This window comes from Ctenopharyngodon idella, chromosome 15 (genome assembly GCF_019924925.1).
Source record: "Ctenopharyngodon idella isolate HZGC_01 chromosome 15, HZGC01, whole genome shotgun sequence".
Taxonomy (NCBI): Eukaryota; Metazoa; Chordata; class Actinopteri; order Cypriniformes; family Xenocyprididae; genus Ctenopharyngodon; species Ctenopharyngodon idella.
The window spans coordinates 13,792,105-13,809,074 of NC_067234.1; the positions used below are offsets into that span (position 1 = coordinate 13,792,105).

The 16,970-nt window shown below is 37.3% G+C and overlaps 1 protein-coding gene across 10 annotated transcripts in view; it reads left to right on the forward strand.

Annotated features, from left to right (window-relative positions):
- agfg1a (ArfGAP with FG repeats 1a) overlaps positions 1 to 16,970 on the forward strand; it is a 31,595-nt gene that overhangs the window by 5,649 nt on the left and 8,976 nt on the right. For 5 of the 10 annotated variants that reach the window (XM_051863608.1, XM_051863602.1, XM_051863610.1 and 2 more), the window contains exons 2-7: positions 9,688 to 9,781; positions 12,582 to 12,697; positions 13,108 to 13,270; positions 14,913 to 15,072; positions 15,642 to 15,764; positions 16,554 to 16,625. In XM_051863608.1, the coding sequence (XP_051719568.1) occupies positions 9,688 to 9,781; positions 12,582 to 12,697; positions 13,108 to 13,270; positions 14,913 to 15,072; positions 15,642 to 15,764; positions 16,554 to 16,625 (728 nt within the window). The remainder of the gene's footprint in view (positions 1 to 9,687; positions 9,782 to 12,581; positions 12,698 to 13,107; positions 13,271 to 14,912; positions 15,073 to 15,641; positions 15,765 to 16,553; positions 16,626 to 16,970) is intronic. The other 5 variants (XM_051863606.1, XM_051863607.1, XM_051863603.1 and 2 more) reach the window with 4 other exon arrangements.

Below are 16,970 nucleotides of genomic sequence, written 5' to 3' on the forward strand. Positions count from 1 at the left end.
CCTCCATTGAATGTCTGTAAATGGTGAGCTAGTAAACTCCATCAGATGAGATAATTGGGTTCTTTTCTAAGCACCAGCTTTTAAATTACTTCACCAGAGAGATGTCTGCTCCGTGCACTGGAGCGTACGCACCACATGTCAGACAGCCAAAGCATGGAAGTCTTCTTACAACCAATCTGCAACCTCTTTAGCAACATACAACCGACAGTCAGCAGTGCAACAGTAAATGTCCCTGCTCAGTCACAAAAAAACGATAACTATATTAGCATCTACACCATGGGATGATAATGTTCCCTTTGTTATCAGTGTGCACAGCAGTTATGTCATCTGACACTTTAAATGCTCAAGACCTTTGTTGTCAGGGCGATTCTGATTGGATGTCAATGTTTTTTAGGGCCTGAGCACCGATGGTGTGAGGACCCTATTGTAATTGCTCAGTCAATTATTCTTCTTCTCTGAAGTGAATTGCACTTTTGAGGGCCTAAACATGCTCAAACTCATGAAACTTTGCAGACGTGTCAGAAGTGGTGACAATTTTCGTCTGATATGAGTTTCAGAATTAGGTGTGGCAAAATGGTTCAATAGCGGCACCTATAAAATTTCAATTGAGCGCCCTTTGCGCTACGTTTCACTTACAAGTGTGAAATTCGGTAGACACATGTAACAGCCCAATACCTACAAAAAAGTCCCTGGGTGCACAATCTGAAAACCCAACAGGAAGTGAGATATTTTGAATTTTCTCTGCAAAACTTTTGCAGTTTTGTACTTTAACGAACTCCTCCTAGAGATTTTATCAGATCAACATCATATATGGTCAGTCTAATCTAAAGGCTGTGGCGACGTTAAATTGCGTTAAATCACGTTCGATGTCCGCTTATTAAGCATAATCAGCTTAAGAATTGTCCGAACTGCCCCAAACTTAACATGTTTTTGTGACAGTCATAGCGCCACCTGCTGGCAACAGATGTTTTACACTTTGATTAAATCCTTATAGAGATTAAACCAGATCAACATCATATATGGTCAGTCTAATCTTAAGACCTTAGCGATGTTAAATTGCAAAGATCTTGAGTTTTCGCTGAAGGACGTGTCCATGGCGGCCTGATAAAGTCTGATGTTTCGCCATTGTTCTTTAGAGTAGGTTTTTCAGTAAATATATGTATTATTTTGTAGGTTATGTCTGTAAGTTGTTTTTATGCACAAGTTTTAGTTCAAATTTTTTTTTTTTAATACTATCTTTTGACTTCTGCATTTAGCAATTCACCTTAGAACACCTTATATTTTAGCTGATTGTCAAAAGGAAAATATATGCACAGTTTCCCCTGTGTGAATTGTAGAAAGTGAATGATTAACATGCTATTAATGTATTAGCTATTAGGTGTTGGATTTTAATTAGGGCATTTGCATGGGGAGATGATCCTCTGGCCTTGCCCGGATTCACAAGTGTGCCAGCGATTCCCAGTTTTAATCCTGAATAACTGATTTTGCCATGCTGCTCATACACAGTGGGTCTCATCCACTAACCAACTTTTGTTCTAAAATGTATTATAAATTTACAAAAAAAAATGTAGGAACAACTGAAACCACTTATGAACGAAAGATGAAAGGAAAGGGTGTGTGGAAAGCCCTTATATGGACATGGTTTGGATTTGTTTTATGCAAATGACTAACCTCATGTACGTAGCCGCTCATTTAGAATACTCCAAATTCACTAACATTAGAATTGGGTTAAGAAACGCTTTGATTTTGTTCAGGTCTGTGTTTGTGATTGATAATGTCCTCTAGTAATTTTGCTGCATTTCCTCTCTGGTCTCTAATCTGTGCATTTATAACCACTCTGGTCATTCTCTGGCTTGTACACATGTCTGTATATGACCGAACATGAACACTGTATGTTTTGCGAACAGGAAGTGTATGTCAAGTATTTGCTGCATCAGCAGCATGTGGTCTGCATGTGAACAGGAAGTGGAAACAGTAGGACAGGAAGCACACATTGTCCTCTCACTTAAGAGCCTGTCAGTGGTTGTGTGTGTGTGTTAGAAGGCCATTGCTCCACTCACACTTTACCAGAATTATATATATTATCAGTGTAATATCAGCCATTGATCACCCTTCTCTCAAGATATCAGGACCAGCATCATTGGGAAAAGCTATGTCAGCTGACCACTTATCTGAACTTTGATTTCCTTCCATGAATCTCTGAATAGGAAAACAGTTCTTTTGGCGAAAAACGTTACCTGAGTAGAGATTTGGTAAAGTCAAGCTACCCACAAACATTTCCCTGATAGTTTATGGCGAGGTCAGTTACTGGGTAAACACATTCCGGCACAGGGTGGGTCCATCTCTCTCTCTCTCTCTCTCTTACTCAGTTTTCTATCTTCCACTCACTCACTTTCATGACCTCACATTATCTCTCATCTTCTCACACTCTCTTACCCACATACTATATATTTTTCTTTCTTTCTGTTGTCTCTCTATCTTGTTTCCGTAGTCACTGATATATCAGACACCACAGGTCTCGTCTTGATTTTAGTCACACACTAATTGTTTAGGCATGTGACGTTTCCTTTTATCTGGTTTGCCTCCTTAACTTTAGGTTTTTACCATTGCTTCATAAAATGTTTTAATGAAACTTTTTTTTTTTTTATATTAAGCAATAGGGGTGTAACAGTACAGAGAAGTCATGGTTCGGTACGTATACCTCAGTTTTGAGGTCGCTGTTCGATACGAGTTTGGTACAACAGGAAAAAGCAACAAATCCCCAGTGCTAAGTTTCTTTCCATTTATTTTTATATGTTTTAGCACAAGTGGGCCTAGTCCCCCTCATTTACATGTAAAAAATACAAAATTAAGGAATTGTTCATTTGTTACTCTAATTGATAGATTAACCAATGCTGTCCACCTGAGGCTTCCCATTTCCAGGACACGCATATTTCATCACTGGACTGTAGTAATGAGATTTTAACAACACAAATTGTGAAAAATTTCACAACACAAAAAAGCAAAAATGTGTCTCCAAATATACTTGGGCAGCCATTAATATACCTGGGCGGCCTGCCCAAGTAAAGTCTATGTGTGGGAAGCACTGCGGTTTCCTTTCTGTGAAGTTAGTTAGTGGAGTTTGTCACAAAATTAATCGAAACTCAGCGTATAGGCTGGCTAGCAACCTCTTGTGTGCCATCTGAACTCTTGCTTTGGTTTGGTCAAAGAGTATAGAACCCAAGAGGTGAAACTCTGATGCTTTTTGGGTAACAGCCACGAGATTTGGTAGCTTTGGTAGCAAAATATATACGTTTTAACCCCCTGGATCACGCTACAAACATGATCTTATAGAACATGATGCATTGCTGTGTCTGTTATCACATAATTCTCACTTTTGGACACAGTGGCTGTTTACTGTCAAGCTGTTATATTCTGTTATATATTTATTGTCCAACATTCCTAATTTTTCTGATGCATGTCCTTAATTTAATTTCATATGTTGGTATTAATTCAGTGTTTATAATGCTAATACTTGAACTTCAAATAATTTCAACCGAAACTGACTGGGTTTCTAGAGAGCAAAGGTTTTGTGGAGGAAAAAAAAGTGGAAGACTTAAACACAAAGTCTGTATAATAAACCGTTTAAAGGATTTGATGATCACTAGTGTTTGTACGTTATTCTGTGTTGTCATCATTCAGGTTTTCAGCTAATTTCAGCTTTAATGTACTTTTTTTTTTTTTTTTTTTTTTTTTTAACAAAGCAGCTGATATTGCCATAGAAACTAGTGGACTGCCGCGTCGCTTTCATCCCAAAATGGCGGAAACGTAAGGCTGCTGCTGGGCGCCGGTGTTGCAATGGAACGTTCTATTGAGTTTCGCTTCTTGTCAGTGTATATTCCTTGGTTTGGTGCATAGATTGTCTCTTCTTCTTCTGCTCTTTTTCCTGTTGTTTCGGTTAGCAAACAGCATTGCATTACTGCGCGGCCCCTTCTGGATTGGAGTGTGGATCACCTGCGGTGTCTGACTGAATGCACTGAACAGTGACGTCTGTACCGTGACTGTTTGGGATGAATACATGTACTATTACTCCCCTATTAAGCAGTAATTGTTTCATAAAAGCATTCAAGTCCATGCTGTATTGTGATGACATGGCTAAAGGTTTTAAATGATGCATGTAGTTGTTATTATTAAAAAGATTAATATGAAGTGAGTTGTGCAATGTTGCAGTTTGATGAGTAGTTTTGGGTTGGTACTAGGATCTTTTAAAATGTTTTCAAGTCTCACCAAGGCTGCATTTATTTGATCAAAAATACATTAAAACCGTAATATTTAAAAAACAAGCAAACAAAAAAACATTAAAAAGACAGTTATTTTAAATTGTAATATTTTAAAATGTAATTTATTCCTGTGATGTTAAAGTAAAATAGTATTTTCTTGTAAAACATTTATTTTTTTTTTTTTTTTTTAATGTAAAGAACAGCATTTATTTGAAATAGAAATCTTCTGTAACATTATAAATGTCTTTGCTGTCACTTTTGATCATTTTAGTGTGTCGTTGCTGAATAAAAATAGTAATTTCTTTCAAAAACAAAATCTTACTGTCCCTAAACTTTTGAACAGTGTGAATACTTTTCTGCAGACATGCTATGTCAGATGTTTTTGTGTGTGCGTGTTTGTGGGTTTGTTGATGACTTCCATTGATGTATGTGTTCAGAGGAAGTTTCAGCATTTTAGCTGGCAGTGATTTCTTAAGAGGAACGAAAGTATTGCTCAAACTCTCAGACGCACCCACGCTCACAGTCCTCATAAACGTATATATTTCTCTTTTCTTGCTGTACATTATCACTGTGAGGAGACTGGACTCTTGCCCAGTTTCTGGCCTATTTTCCCAGAGCCCATCATCCACCTGCTCAGAGCATCATCACACACACAACCCCATTACAACCTCCAATCGCACAAGCACATCTCACACTTGTGGCTTTTCTTATTACTGAAACCAGATGCGGCATCTGCAGGCTCACCCGGTGTGTGAAGTTGATGCCAAAGTTCTCACCACCATCTAAAATGGCTTGCTCACACGCTACTCTTAAAGGTTAAATGTTGGCCTTAGGCACTGTTAGCTAACTTTCCATCTCAAACATTAAAACAAAACATTGGCGCTCTTTTGGAAGCTGCTCTTGTGTGGCAGTACTTTAGTCAAATAAAAACCCTGTGAACAAATGCAAGTAACCCAGTACACATGGGATCAGGCCTGTGTTTCTCTTCATGTTTCTGTGGGTATGTGTGTCAGGGTCATTCATTAGGCAGTTCTGCCCAACATAGGTGTAAATCCATCTAGTGGTGTCCTGAATCCTGATCCAAATAATGTTCAGTTTTCCTGGTGATTTGGAGTAAATTGTTTTGTCATTTCTCAATGACTGGCTGTGATTCATATGTTATTGGACAGCTGTCTCGGCAAGCCCCTCCCCTAAGATTGCATCATAATAATGTTTGGCCTCTTGTGTTTGGCCAGTTGCTGATGTGCTCTCTCTGATGCTTCTTGTCTATGTCAAGGTTGTGATGTGACGTCCTTTTGCCTGATGAAATGAGGAACTCCTTTTTATAGAATGCAGGCTGAATAACAAGAGACTGTTTGCCCACTTTGAGGTTGATCCCATTTTAGTACAGCCAGGTCAGGGGATGTTTTTTAAGTTACCATTGAGTTGAAATGGGCATTTCTTTTTTTATGGAATATTGCAGTACTACTTCCGTGTACATAATTATTATTTTTAATTCATGTGTGGTCGTAATCTTGAATCAAAATATCTTCCCCTCCCTCTTGCAGTGACATCTCTTGCTTCTCTGATGACGTGTTTACTGGCTTGAGGGCGGGACAACCTGTCACTCACAGCAGTAGCACACCACAATGATCCAATCAGTTGCCTAAGGAGAAAATCTCGCCCTACATTTTTTTTTTTTTTTTTTTTTTTTTCTTGTTCATGAAGCTGCTTACCTTAGATATGTCACAATAGGGAAGAAAAGACTATCGCAACTTCTGTTTCATGCCAACTTTAACAATGACATGAATATAAAATATGTGCAGATACTGTGGTTAGAGGGATAGTTCACCAAAAAATTTAAATTCTGTTATCATTTAATCTCCATGTCAATCAACACAAAATGGACTGAGTTTACCCTTGTTTTGAGAGCTACACAATAAGGGGGCCGGGGCCCACTAGGCAACCCAAGAACATTCCCAAGTGGGCTGCAAGTTGGCTATATTACTTAAAATAAAATAAAACAAGGTTTTAAAGAAGCCACAACAGCTAAAAATCAAGATGTAAGCTAAAATCATACTTCATATTTTAATTTGTTCCCTTAACATCTGCAATTTTTATAGACCAGGGTTCTCATGAATTTGGATGACCTGGATATACTGTATGAGGGAATTTTAAAAGTGTGATTTCTAAACTTAAAGGTGCAATATGTAAGAATTTTGCAGTAAAATATCCAAAAACCACTAGGCCAGTGTTATATATTTAGTTCACTTGAGGACTTACAATATCCCAAATGTTTCCAACTATTTGTAAATTGTGAGAAAATTGCAATTTTAACCAAGGCTCCGGGACATGTGAGGAGTCGCCTGAATATTGCGTCATACCCGCATTACCCTCGGTTTCCGGTTTTATTTTGTAGAAACCATGGAAACGCCAAAGGCGCTTTAATATTTACATGTTTTGATAGACAAGAGAACAACTGTTTTGATATATTTATAGACAGAAAACTAATTATTATTATTATTATTATTATTATATAGCTCAACGTGTTTAGTCTTATTGTTTAAATCTAATTTTCTTGGTTTTTTTTTTTTTTTTTTTTTTTTGTGAGTACCATGCTTTACCATGCCTCAGAGAATAACACTATTTTGTGAAGTAGCTAACATAGCATAATCAGATGCAGCTTTATTTTTAATAACAGTAATACAGAATTTTCTCCATCATACAATACGTTTTAAAATTAATTGCATGCCATTTATCAACACAAGCCATCCAGCATTTAATATGATATTCTAAAATTGATCTATCTTACTGCAGTGTGCAACAGTGTCTCACAGCAGCCGGCGAGCGAATGCACAGAGCAACGTTATAACATCATTTTCAACACAGTCAAATGTATCTAATATGATAAACAGAGCTGTGTTACTTCATACTCATGACCAGAAAAGCGGAAGCAGCGCCGGCGACTGTGACATAATAAAAGTTCTGCTGTTCGTGAGGCGTGTGTTGCGCAATCGCTCCAGCGGCCTCGTTCAGCTCCCACAACACTCGGTCCTGCTCTGCTTCATACTACAGTAACGTTAATAATCGCATCCATGAACATGATTTCTTCCTGAGTCCTATCCCGATTATTTTCCAACAGCTTTGAGGTGAAGACCACATGTCCAAAGATTCCGCGCTCAAACTTGGCGTCATCAAGCTACGCCTTTGTTTTGAATAGGCCTCTAGCGACCTCTAGTGGACAGAAATCATACATATTGCACCTTTAAAGTAATGGGAAGGTTTTTTTTGTTTTTTTTTCAAAATCACAAACTAGAAAAGTCATGTAAATTCATTGGTAATAAAAAACTGTAAGCCATGAACAACATTTAGCTATTGGAATTGTGAAATATATATAAGTCAAAGAGGTTGAGAACCACTGTACATGATTGTGTTTCTCCTACACAAAGCTAGTGTGTGATTTCAGAAGAGCTGAAATATAGTGCAAAAGATTCACTTTTATGGTGCTCTTGTTATCCTTTTAGGAGCTTGACAACATCCTACCAAATGAATAATGTAAATACATATAGCACATTTACATAATTATTAAAGGTTATACTATTAAGCTGCTGAAGAATTATTACTGGTGCGATGGTTACAGGCAGTTTTGGGACCTTTGGGTAAGTTAGACGTTCAGCTTGAAGAAGTTTGTTGAAGCCAAATGGTTCTTGGTGGCCACAGTTACAGAATCCCAACTCCATGCCAATGGCCCGCAGCAGATTGTGTGAATAATTCAGCACCTGGTCTAATCTTACCAAGGCCTTTCTGTTCTTGCCCTTCAGACTTTATCACTGAATGCCTCGTGTCACCATAGGGGGATACACACACACACACACACACACACACACACACACACACACACACACACACACACACACACACACAGACACAGAGACATACACTATAGAGGAAGTTACAGGTGATGTCCCCAGAAGTGGGAAATTTTTTGGAGGGAATTTACCAGTGTACATGACATGCATTCCCATATGCAAACAGCCGGCGATTGTTAGTGCAGAAGTGCTGCGTTGGTGTGTTTGGATGTGCCTTTTGGGGGTTTCGAGGGAGCGTGTTTGTGTGAATGGTGTTTTCGAACATCTGTTGCAGCTCAGGTGTCAGATGAACTGTCACCCGTTTCAGCACAGAGGGACGGCAGAGTAGCTTTAAATGTCTTTTCCATACGTACACATACTAAACTCTCTCTCCCATTCCACTGGCGTAGAAACAGGTGCGTGTGAGTGTTTTTTAAAGCAATAGTTCACCCAAAAATGAGTGTGTTCCACAAAAGAGAGGAAACATGAGGTTTAGTAAATGAATTTTCCAGTATTAGGGGAATTGTTACATTTAACTACGTAAATGAACTTCCTGTTAGTTATTAGCTGCAAATGGCATTATAGATGAAAGAGAAAGGAAGAGATCAGGGGGTGGAAATAACAAAACGGATGTGTAAGAGAAACACAGGCAGCATGTCCTCCAGTACACACACTCTGATCCCTAGAGAGCAAATCTGAGCAAGCTAACATGGTAAATACAGGAAGGAAGCAAGCTTTCTAATGGGCAGCCCTTACACATGTTTACATTGCTCTTGGGCATTCAGAGATCAAGTGTTCAAAGATCATCATGAGGCCGTTTTCAACATTGATAATAAGAACATTGATTTCTTGAGCAGCAAATCATCATTAGAATGATTTCTGAAGGATCATGTGACACTGAAGACTAGAGTAATGATGCTGAAAATTCAGCTTTGACATCACAGGAATAAATTACGTTTTAAGTAATTTATATTATTACTGTTTTTACTGTATTTTGATCAAATAAATGTAGCCATGGTTGAGTATAAGAGACTTTCAAAAAACTAAAATCTTACCAACCCCAAAACTTGTGTACATACATACTGTTTTCTCTCTTTTAAATTTTCCTGGCAAAAACAGGAAGCTTTTTTTAGCAGTGTTGCAATAACATGAAGAGCTAAAGATGACATTAGGGATGTTATTCACTAAAAAAAAGAGCCAAAATAATTTTATAATTCATTTGTAAACCATCCTTCTAGTTGATCCATGCAATCCAGAGTTTCCTACAGTGAGTTACAACATGCCGTTTATGTTCGCTCATTACCTAAATGCGATCATTCCGACGTGATTTGAAGGCAGCATTAGCTCACCACTCTCTTTACGCTATCAGTCTCTTCCACCCCCGCATACACACAGACGCTCTCGTTCTCTCCACACACAGACTTGGCGAGGTGCCAAGTAGCCTGACTTTGTCCTTGTCCTAGATCTGTGTGTAATACACAGGTTTGTAATGAAGAGTTACAGCGAGAGTGAGCAGAAAATCTAATTCACACTACAGGAAATAAACAACCTTTCCTTTATTTAATTAATCTGTTACCCTTTTCTTTTTCCTTCCCCTTTAGACGAGGCCTGAATCCCCCCCACAGAGTGAAGTCTATCTCCATGACGACTTTCACGCAACAGGAAATTGAATTTCTACAGAAGCATGGAAATGAGGTAATCGATGATGACATAGTCAAAGTGCAGTGATGTTTTTATTGACACGGCGATTGTGTCGTCATCCCTGTGGACTGTTTGTGCTGATAGTTGGACGCCACCGAGTTTATGATTTACGAGGTCACTGTTGTACGTTTATGATAAGATAACGGAATTTCTGGATTTTTTTCTTGTTGAAAACGCCCTGCTTCAACAGCGAATTACATTAATACAATTATGAGACAGTTGTCCAAAAAAATAGAGTAGCCCTAATATATATATATATATATATAATATATGTAGAGAGAGAGAGAGCGATAGATATACTGTAGATATATAAAGAGATAGATAGATAGATCGATAGATCGATCTGTGTTTCTCTAAGAGCTTCTTCCAACCAACAAAGATGTGACCACTTTTCATCTTCCCCTATCCTTTACTCAACATTCCTGGGATTTTTCCCAGGTCTCGTGAGGCTTGATTTACGAGGATGAGCTGGAAATGTTGCGTGCCAAGGAGACTCGACTTATTTGAGCGCTCTGTGTCTCATTACGCACACGCTATAATCTCCCATTTTAAACCATTATGAACTTCAGAATGATCGTGTGCACACATTTTGTTTTATGAAGTTGTTTTATGTGGGTCCAATTCGAACCAGTCTGATCAGACAGCGGGTTTGGTGTGTTAAAATCTCACAGCATCTGTCAGTCTGAACTTCTGATTTGGTTTTCGATGATGAGGGTATGTCACGCAAACTGTTGAAGTTGGCAGATCTTCAGTAATTGGTCTAGCTTATGACAGATGCATTTGCTCCAAAATATGCACACACTGCCTTTTTGAACAACATAAACACTCAAAATGTTGGGGTCAGTAAGAAATGGGTTTTTTAAATAAGTATCTGGTGCTCATCAAGGTTGTATTTATTCAATCAAAAAATAATAGTAATATTGTGAAATATTATTACAATTTAATTTTTTTTTTTTTTTTTTTTTTTTTTTTCTATTTTAATATATTTTTAAATGCAATTTATTCCTGATTTATTTATTCCTATTCATTCTGATATTCTGATAAGAAATTCAGGATTTTTTGATAATAGAAAAAACAGTATTTCCTTGAAACATTATACATGTATTTTTATTGCAACATTAATTGCATCCTTCTTTCAAAAAAAAAAACTTACTGATCCCAAAATTTTAAACAGTAGTTTATGTAAAGCATTTTCACCTTCCTCTTACCAGCCTGTATGTTTTGCTGTTCTAACTACGCACTATGCAAAGTTATATCACTATTTGCGTTTTATTTTTTGCATTTATCATTGTTTTTTTCCTCTGATGTCTATGACCCCATTAGAAAAGGCCCAGTTTTAGGTCAAATTCACCACAAAAACATGGTACTATAACTTAAACATGTCTTATAATCAGGGATGCACTATATATCTGTACCTCATTGTTTATCAGTTGATATTACAGTTTTTCTTTTAGTTCTTTTGTAATTTATCATATCAGATGATATTGGATATTTAATTTTGCGTGTTCTTCTATTTTTACATTTAGATGACCTTTACTGTCATCTAACACTCACTTAAAGGTATTTAAAAACACTAATAATTTAATAACATTGTTAAATGTAACCTTTAGTAAATCTCAAAATGAATCTTCATTATTCTTACTGTATATTATAATTGTGATGCCTAAATTCACTTGTAGCATTTAAACGGTGTAAAAAAAAAAAAAAAACATACTTTTTTTTTTTTTGTCAGAAGTTTGACCATTTATTGATTATTGGCCAAAACATAAAACTAATTATCATTGATATTATGACAGTTTTATCATCATATATCATATATCATCAAATATCAATATGACACATATTGATATTTTGACAGTTTTAATCCCTAATGCTACAATAAAACATTTAAACAAAAATGTATAACTTTTTTGATAGTATTCAGTATATACTGTACTGTGTACTTTGCAGTGCTCAGTTTAATTAGTATTAGTACCATATAATACCATTCTGAAGCGTTGAAGGCAAATGCACTCATTCCTGGGTCAGTTTTAGCTTTAATGTCATTGATGAGCCCAACCCGGCCTCTTCTGGATCAGTATGAGTTCATACAAACACAAAGCGTTAATACATTAATGTTTGAGGATCAAAGAGCCCTTCCTTGAGTATCTGTAGGGCTTCTTATTAGAGTCAAGTGATAATGTGTGTCTTCACTCTGCAGTTGCTATACATAATTAATAAGCTGCTACCACTGTTTCTTAAGGGTGTGTGTGTTTACACACACAAATGTGTGACTGCATTGATTATATCTAAATGGAGGCAGTGTCTTCACTGAGGCTTTACACACACACACACACACACACACACACACACACACACACACGTCTCGCCTTAAGCTTTGCCTGTTAATTTATCAGTGGTGATATCTGAGTGTGTGTGCATGACTCACCAAGAAGAGTTTATTTAAATGTTTTCTCAGATGTCGTCTTGAGATATGTTTCCTCCTTGAGAATGTGTGAGTGCATGTATTCAAAGCAAGACTTTGCTCAGTATAAATGCCTACATTGTTTTTTTACACACACGTGAGGCAGTGGGAAAGAGATGCTGAAGGATCTTTCTGTTTGTCTGTCTTCTCTCTATAATAAACTGAGAATTAAAGGGATTGAGTTTCTCAAAAACTATTGAAATCAAGTTTAGAGTCTTTCATGTTTTCTGACATGGATGAATCTCTGTTTCACACGTTTATGGTATATTTGCTCTTTGAATGTCTGATCTTTTTTTTCTCTTTTGTGTGTGTGTTTTCATGCATATGAAGGCATGTAAACAGATATGGCTCGGCCTTTATGACGACAGAAACTTGGCCATCCCAGACTTCAGAGAACCTCAGAAGGTCAAAGAGTTTCTTCAGGACAAATACGAAAAGAAGCGATGGTAAGGAAGAGCACAGGCTGAAATGTTTGTTTCAAATTTAATTGAGGAACCATGTACAGTCAGTCATTATTATCGAAAAATAAACCCCTACACAAAGTGGGCTGTATATTATCCCACTTATTACATGACTACATACCAAATAAATGAATAAGCTATATCATAAAATATTAATACAGCACATGTAAGGGATTCGCATAGTCTTGATTTGCACTTTATTGTATTTGAGGTGTCATATGGGTTAATTATTACCTGGTATTTTCTGAAACTTTCCCAGTGTTCACTGTACGCCTCTAAGATTGGATTTGCATAGGCAAATATTTTTCTTGGTGTGATAAAGATAAAAATAAACACATCACGGTGTATGTGGGCTCTGCTCATTTAAATGTCTTTCTCTCAATCTTTTCTCTCAGGTATGTACCTCCAGAGCAGGCTAAGACTGTGGCGTCGGTTCATGCGTCTATCTCTGGTTCATCTGCTAGCAGCACCAGCAGCACTCCAGAGGTTCGACCTCTCAAAACCTTACTGGAGGAATCAGTACCCAGTTTACACTTCAGCAAAAACACACCCAGCCAGGTAACACAACTGATATATACACAACCATTTAGATTATTTTTTTTTTTTTAATTTTTGTTAAAGGGAACCCCTGGTATAAGACTTGTATGACTTAATATAACGTAAATGATACCTCTTATTGAAATATGTAGTAGAAAACCCATGAAAGATTTACGTTATTTAAAAAATCCATGACATTTGGACACGCCATTTTGTTTAGGTGCACAGTGCGTTCTATGTCGATGACGTCAAATGGTTGCTCTCGGTCATAAGAGTCCTGTTCATTTTAAATATTGTGGTTATTGCTAATACCGGTATATTGTCACACCCTAAATTAACACGATGTCGATATTTCATGCTTTGAATATCACGATTATCGTCAATACCGGTATATTGCGACAGCCCTAGTCCACATTCATCACAACTTCCCAGTCTTTTCTCCTCGTATCGCTAGTAAAGCAGTGAAGACTTACATTTCTTCTCTTGTGGCCCTTCGACTGACAATTGGCATCGTATATTATATTCCGAGTTGTGTTGCAGTAAAAATAGCAACAGGGCAGCGTCAGTACCTCACCAAGTGCAACCATTTGACGTCATCGACGTAGAATGCACTGTGCACCTAAACAAAATGGTGTCCCCCCCATTGTCCAAATATGTCATGGATTTTTTAAATAACGTAAATCTTTCATGGGATTTCTACTACATATTTCAGCAAGAGACATCATTTACGTTGTATGGCTTAATACAAGTCTTAATACCAGGGGTTCCCTTTAAGAAATTAGGCTGCTTTCATACTAGTGCTTTTGGTGCGCATCTGGGTTCGAATGACGTCAGAGTTTGTTTCGTTTGGATGAAGTTAACGTGTTCCGAACTCGGGTGTGCACCCACAAACTGCTAGTCTGCATAAAAAGGGTGGTCTGGAGTGCGGTTCATGTGAACTCCGGTACAGTTTACTGCTGATATGATAGATAGACGCAAGTGCCGTTATGAGCTGGTGCTTTGAAATCAAAACCAAATTTTCAAAAACCAAAATATAAAAAGTGATGTGAGCAACACTATGCATTTTGCCACCTTCTCCTGTGTCATCATGATTCGAATGCACCAAAGTTCGGATCCAAATAACGTCATGTGAACACAATCCAGTAGGGGGGAGCAACTGAACTTTGGTTCAGACCAGGCAATTGAACCCAGAGTGAAAGCTCCCTAATACTTTCATTGATCAGAAGTGACAGTTAAGACATTTTTAATGTTACGAAATCTTTTGAACCTTCTATTCATCAAAGAAACCTGACAAAAAGTTTCACGGTTTCCATAAAAAATATTAAGCAGCATAACTGTTTCCAACATTGATACTAAGAAATTTTCTTGAGCATCAAATCAGCATATTAGAATGATTTTTGAAGGATCATGTGACACCGAAGACTGGAATAATGATGCTGAAAATTCAGCTTTGCATCACAGAAATAAATTACATTTTAAAATATATTAAAGTAGAAAACAATTATATTAAACTGTTATAATATTTCACAATATTACTGTTTTACTGTATTTTCGATACATTCCTTACCGACCCCAAATTATATTTGTGATTAAGATTAAATCAATATTGGCCATCCATCTACTGTCTTAATACAAGTTTCTGGTCTTATTTTTGCCCTCTCAGTCTCCAGTTGTGTCACGCGCTCAGCTGGCCCAGCAGCAGTATCAGGACAGGAAGTTCGATCTGCTCAGCGAACTGGGTGGCGACATTTTTGCAGGTCCGCATTCGCAATCCACAGGCAACGCAAACTTTGCCAACTTTGCACATTTCAACAGTCATTCGGGTAAGAACACGCTCGCACTACAACAAACCATCCTTTTAAAAATCAGTACTTTAAGGTTCAGGACAAACTCTTATGGCGATCACTGCTGTGGTCTGGTTTCCCATCATCCTGCACTAGACTTATTGACAGTGTCGCCACAGTCACAAAACCCCTCATGAAATATAAAACCACTAATGCTTACTGGCGTCTCTTGAGGATAATGGTCTTAAGTTGTATTAGTTAATGCCAGTAACCAGGTCCAGAGGTCTGTATGGTGGATTGGAGCTAGTGTTTCTGGGTAAAGGTTTACTGTTCATATCATCTTTTCTTGTCTTTGTGTAATTTCTGTGTTAGTGGATTTGTTTTAGCAGGTTTGTCCGATTCATCGTTGTATCATTCCACTTTATGTCAGTGTGTTTAACGTCTTCATAAACAACCAGCGTTTAAGTCAGCTAAATTAATCTAAAAAATCAATTATCTTTCATTTCCTGACTGAAAAGAAACTAAATTGACCTAAACGCTGGACACATTTGTCCCATAGTTTTATTCCTCATCCCATTTTCTGTTTGTTTGTTTGTGGTGGACCCCAGCAGCGCAGAATGCGAATGCTAATGCAGACTTTGCCAATTTTGATGCGTTCAAAAGTTCTGCTGCTCCAACCGCAGCAGCATTTCCACCAGCTCCACAGGACTCATTTCAGCCCACACAACCAGGTATAACACAAACACACGGCCAGGCACATGATTCATGAACATCCATTTAGCTCAAGCCTCCCCTTAAGAAATGACTCCTTGTCCATGTTGTGTTGTTAGAAATGTGATGGTGAAAGTCTTTCTGTTCGTCTTTTTTTCATTGCTGATTGTTTACATTCTCGCTTCTCAACCATTCCTTCTTTTTATCAATGTGGTGTTATAATTGTACATTTAATTCTCTTTAATAAAAAATTGATTTTATTATTCTGTCATTTTAGTTCCTCACTATATCAGCTTGGCTTATTTTCCTTCTGTTTTTAAATGAGCAGTTTTATTCAGCAAGAATGCATTCAGTTGATCAAAATGTGACCGTAAAGACATTTATAAAGATTTCTATTTCAAATAAATGCTGTTCTTTTGAACTTTCTATTCATCAAATAATCATAAATTTATCACAGTTTCCACAAAAAAATATTAAGCAGCACAACAGTTTTCAACATTGATACTAATAAATGTTTTTTGAGCCGAGTGATTTCTGAAGGATGTGACACTAAAGACTAGAGTAACAATGCTGAAAATTCAGCTTTGCCATTACAGGAATAAATAACAATATATTAGCATACAAAAACAGTTATTTTAAATTGTAAAAATATTTCATAATATTACTGTTACTGTATTTGATCAAAAAATGCCGCCTGGGTGAGCATAAGAGCCTTCTTTTAATAATTTTTATTACTTTTACTTCTTTTCTTTCCTGCTTTTCTTAACATACCTGCGCTGTCATTCACTCATTTCCTGTGCATACGTCAGTGTACAACAGTCTCCCATTTAGTCGCAGTGTGGGCGAGTTTACCTCAACGCTGCCTCCACTGGCCATGCACAGTAAGTCTCAGCTTGTGTGTATGTGTCTTGTGCACACGCTAACCCCCCTATTAATTTGCTGTTTGAAGTGGTTTTCCTGATACTGTCAAATCCGATTTTCCTTTTATAGCTCCTCAGGTATTCTCCTGAGATATCTCTCTGATATGAAAGACACTCTTAGTCAATGTTCCCTCTAAGCTGTGTGCTTCTGTTGTTGCTCCTGTTTAGATGGAAAAACATGGATAAAGCTGACCTGTGTAGGGAAAATGTCTTGAATCTGAGCTAATTGAATGTTTTGGGTCACATTCAGCTTATACTCTTACTGTGAACAAAACACGTTATTCTTGAGATTTCTTGAGATAAAAC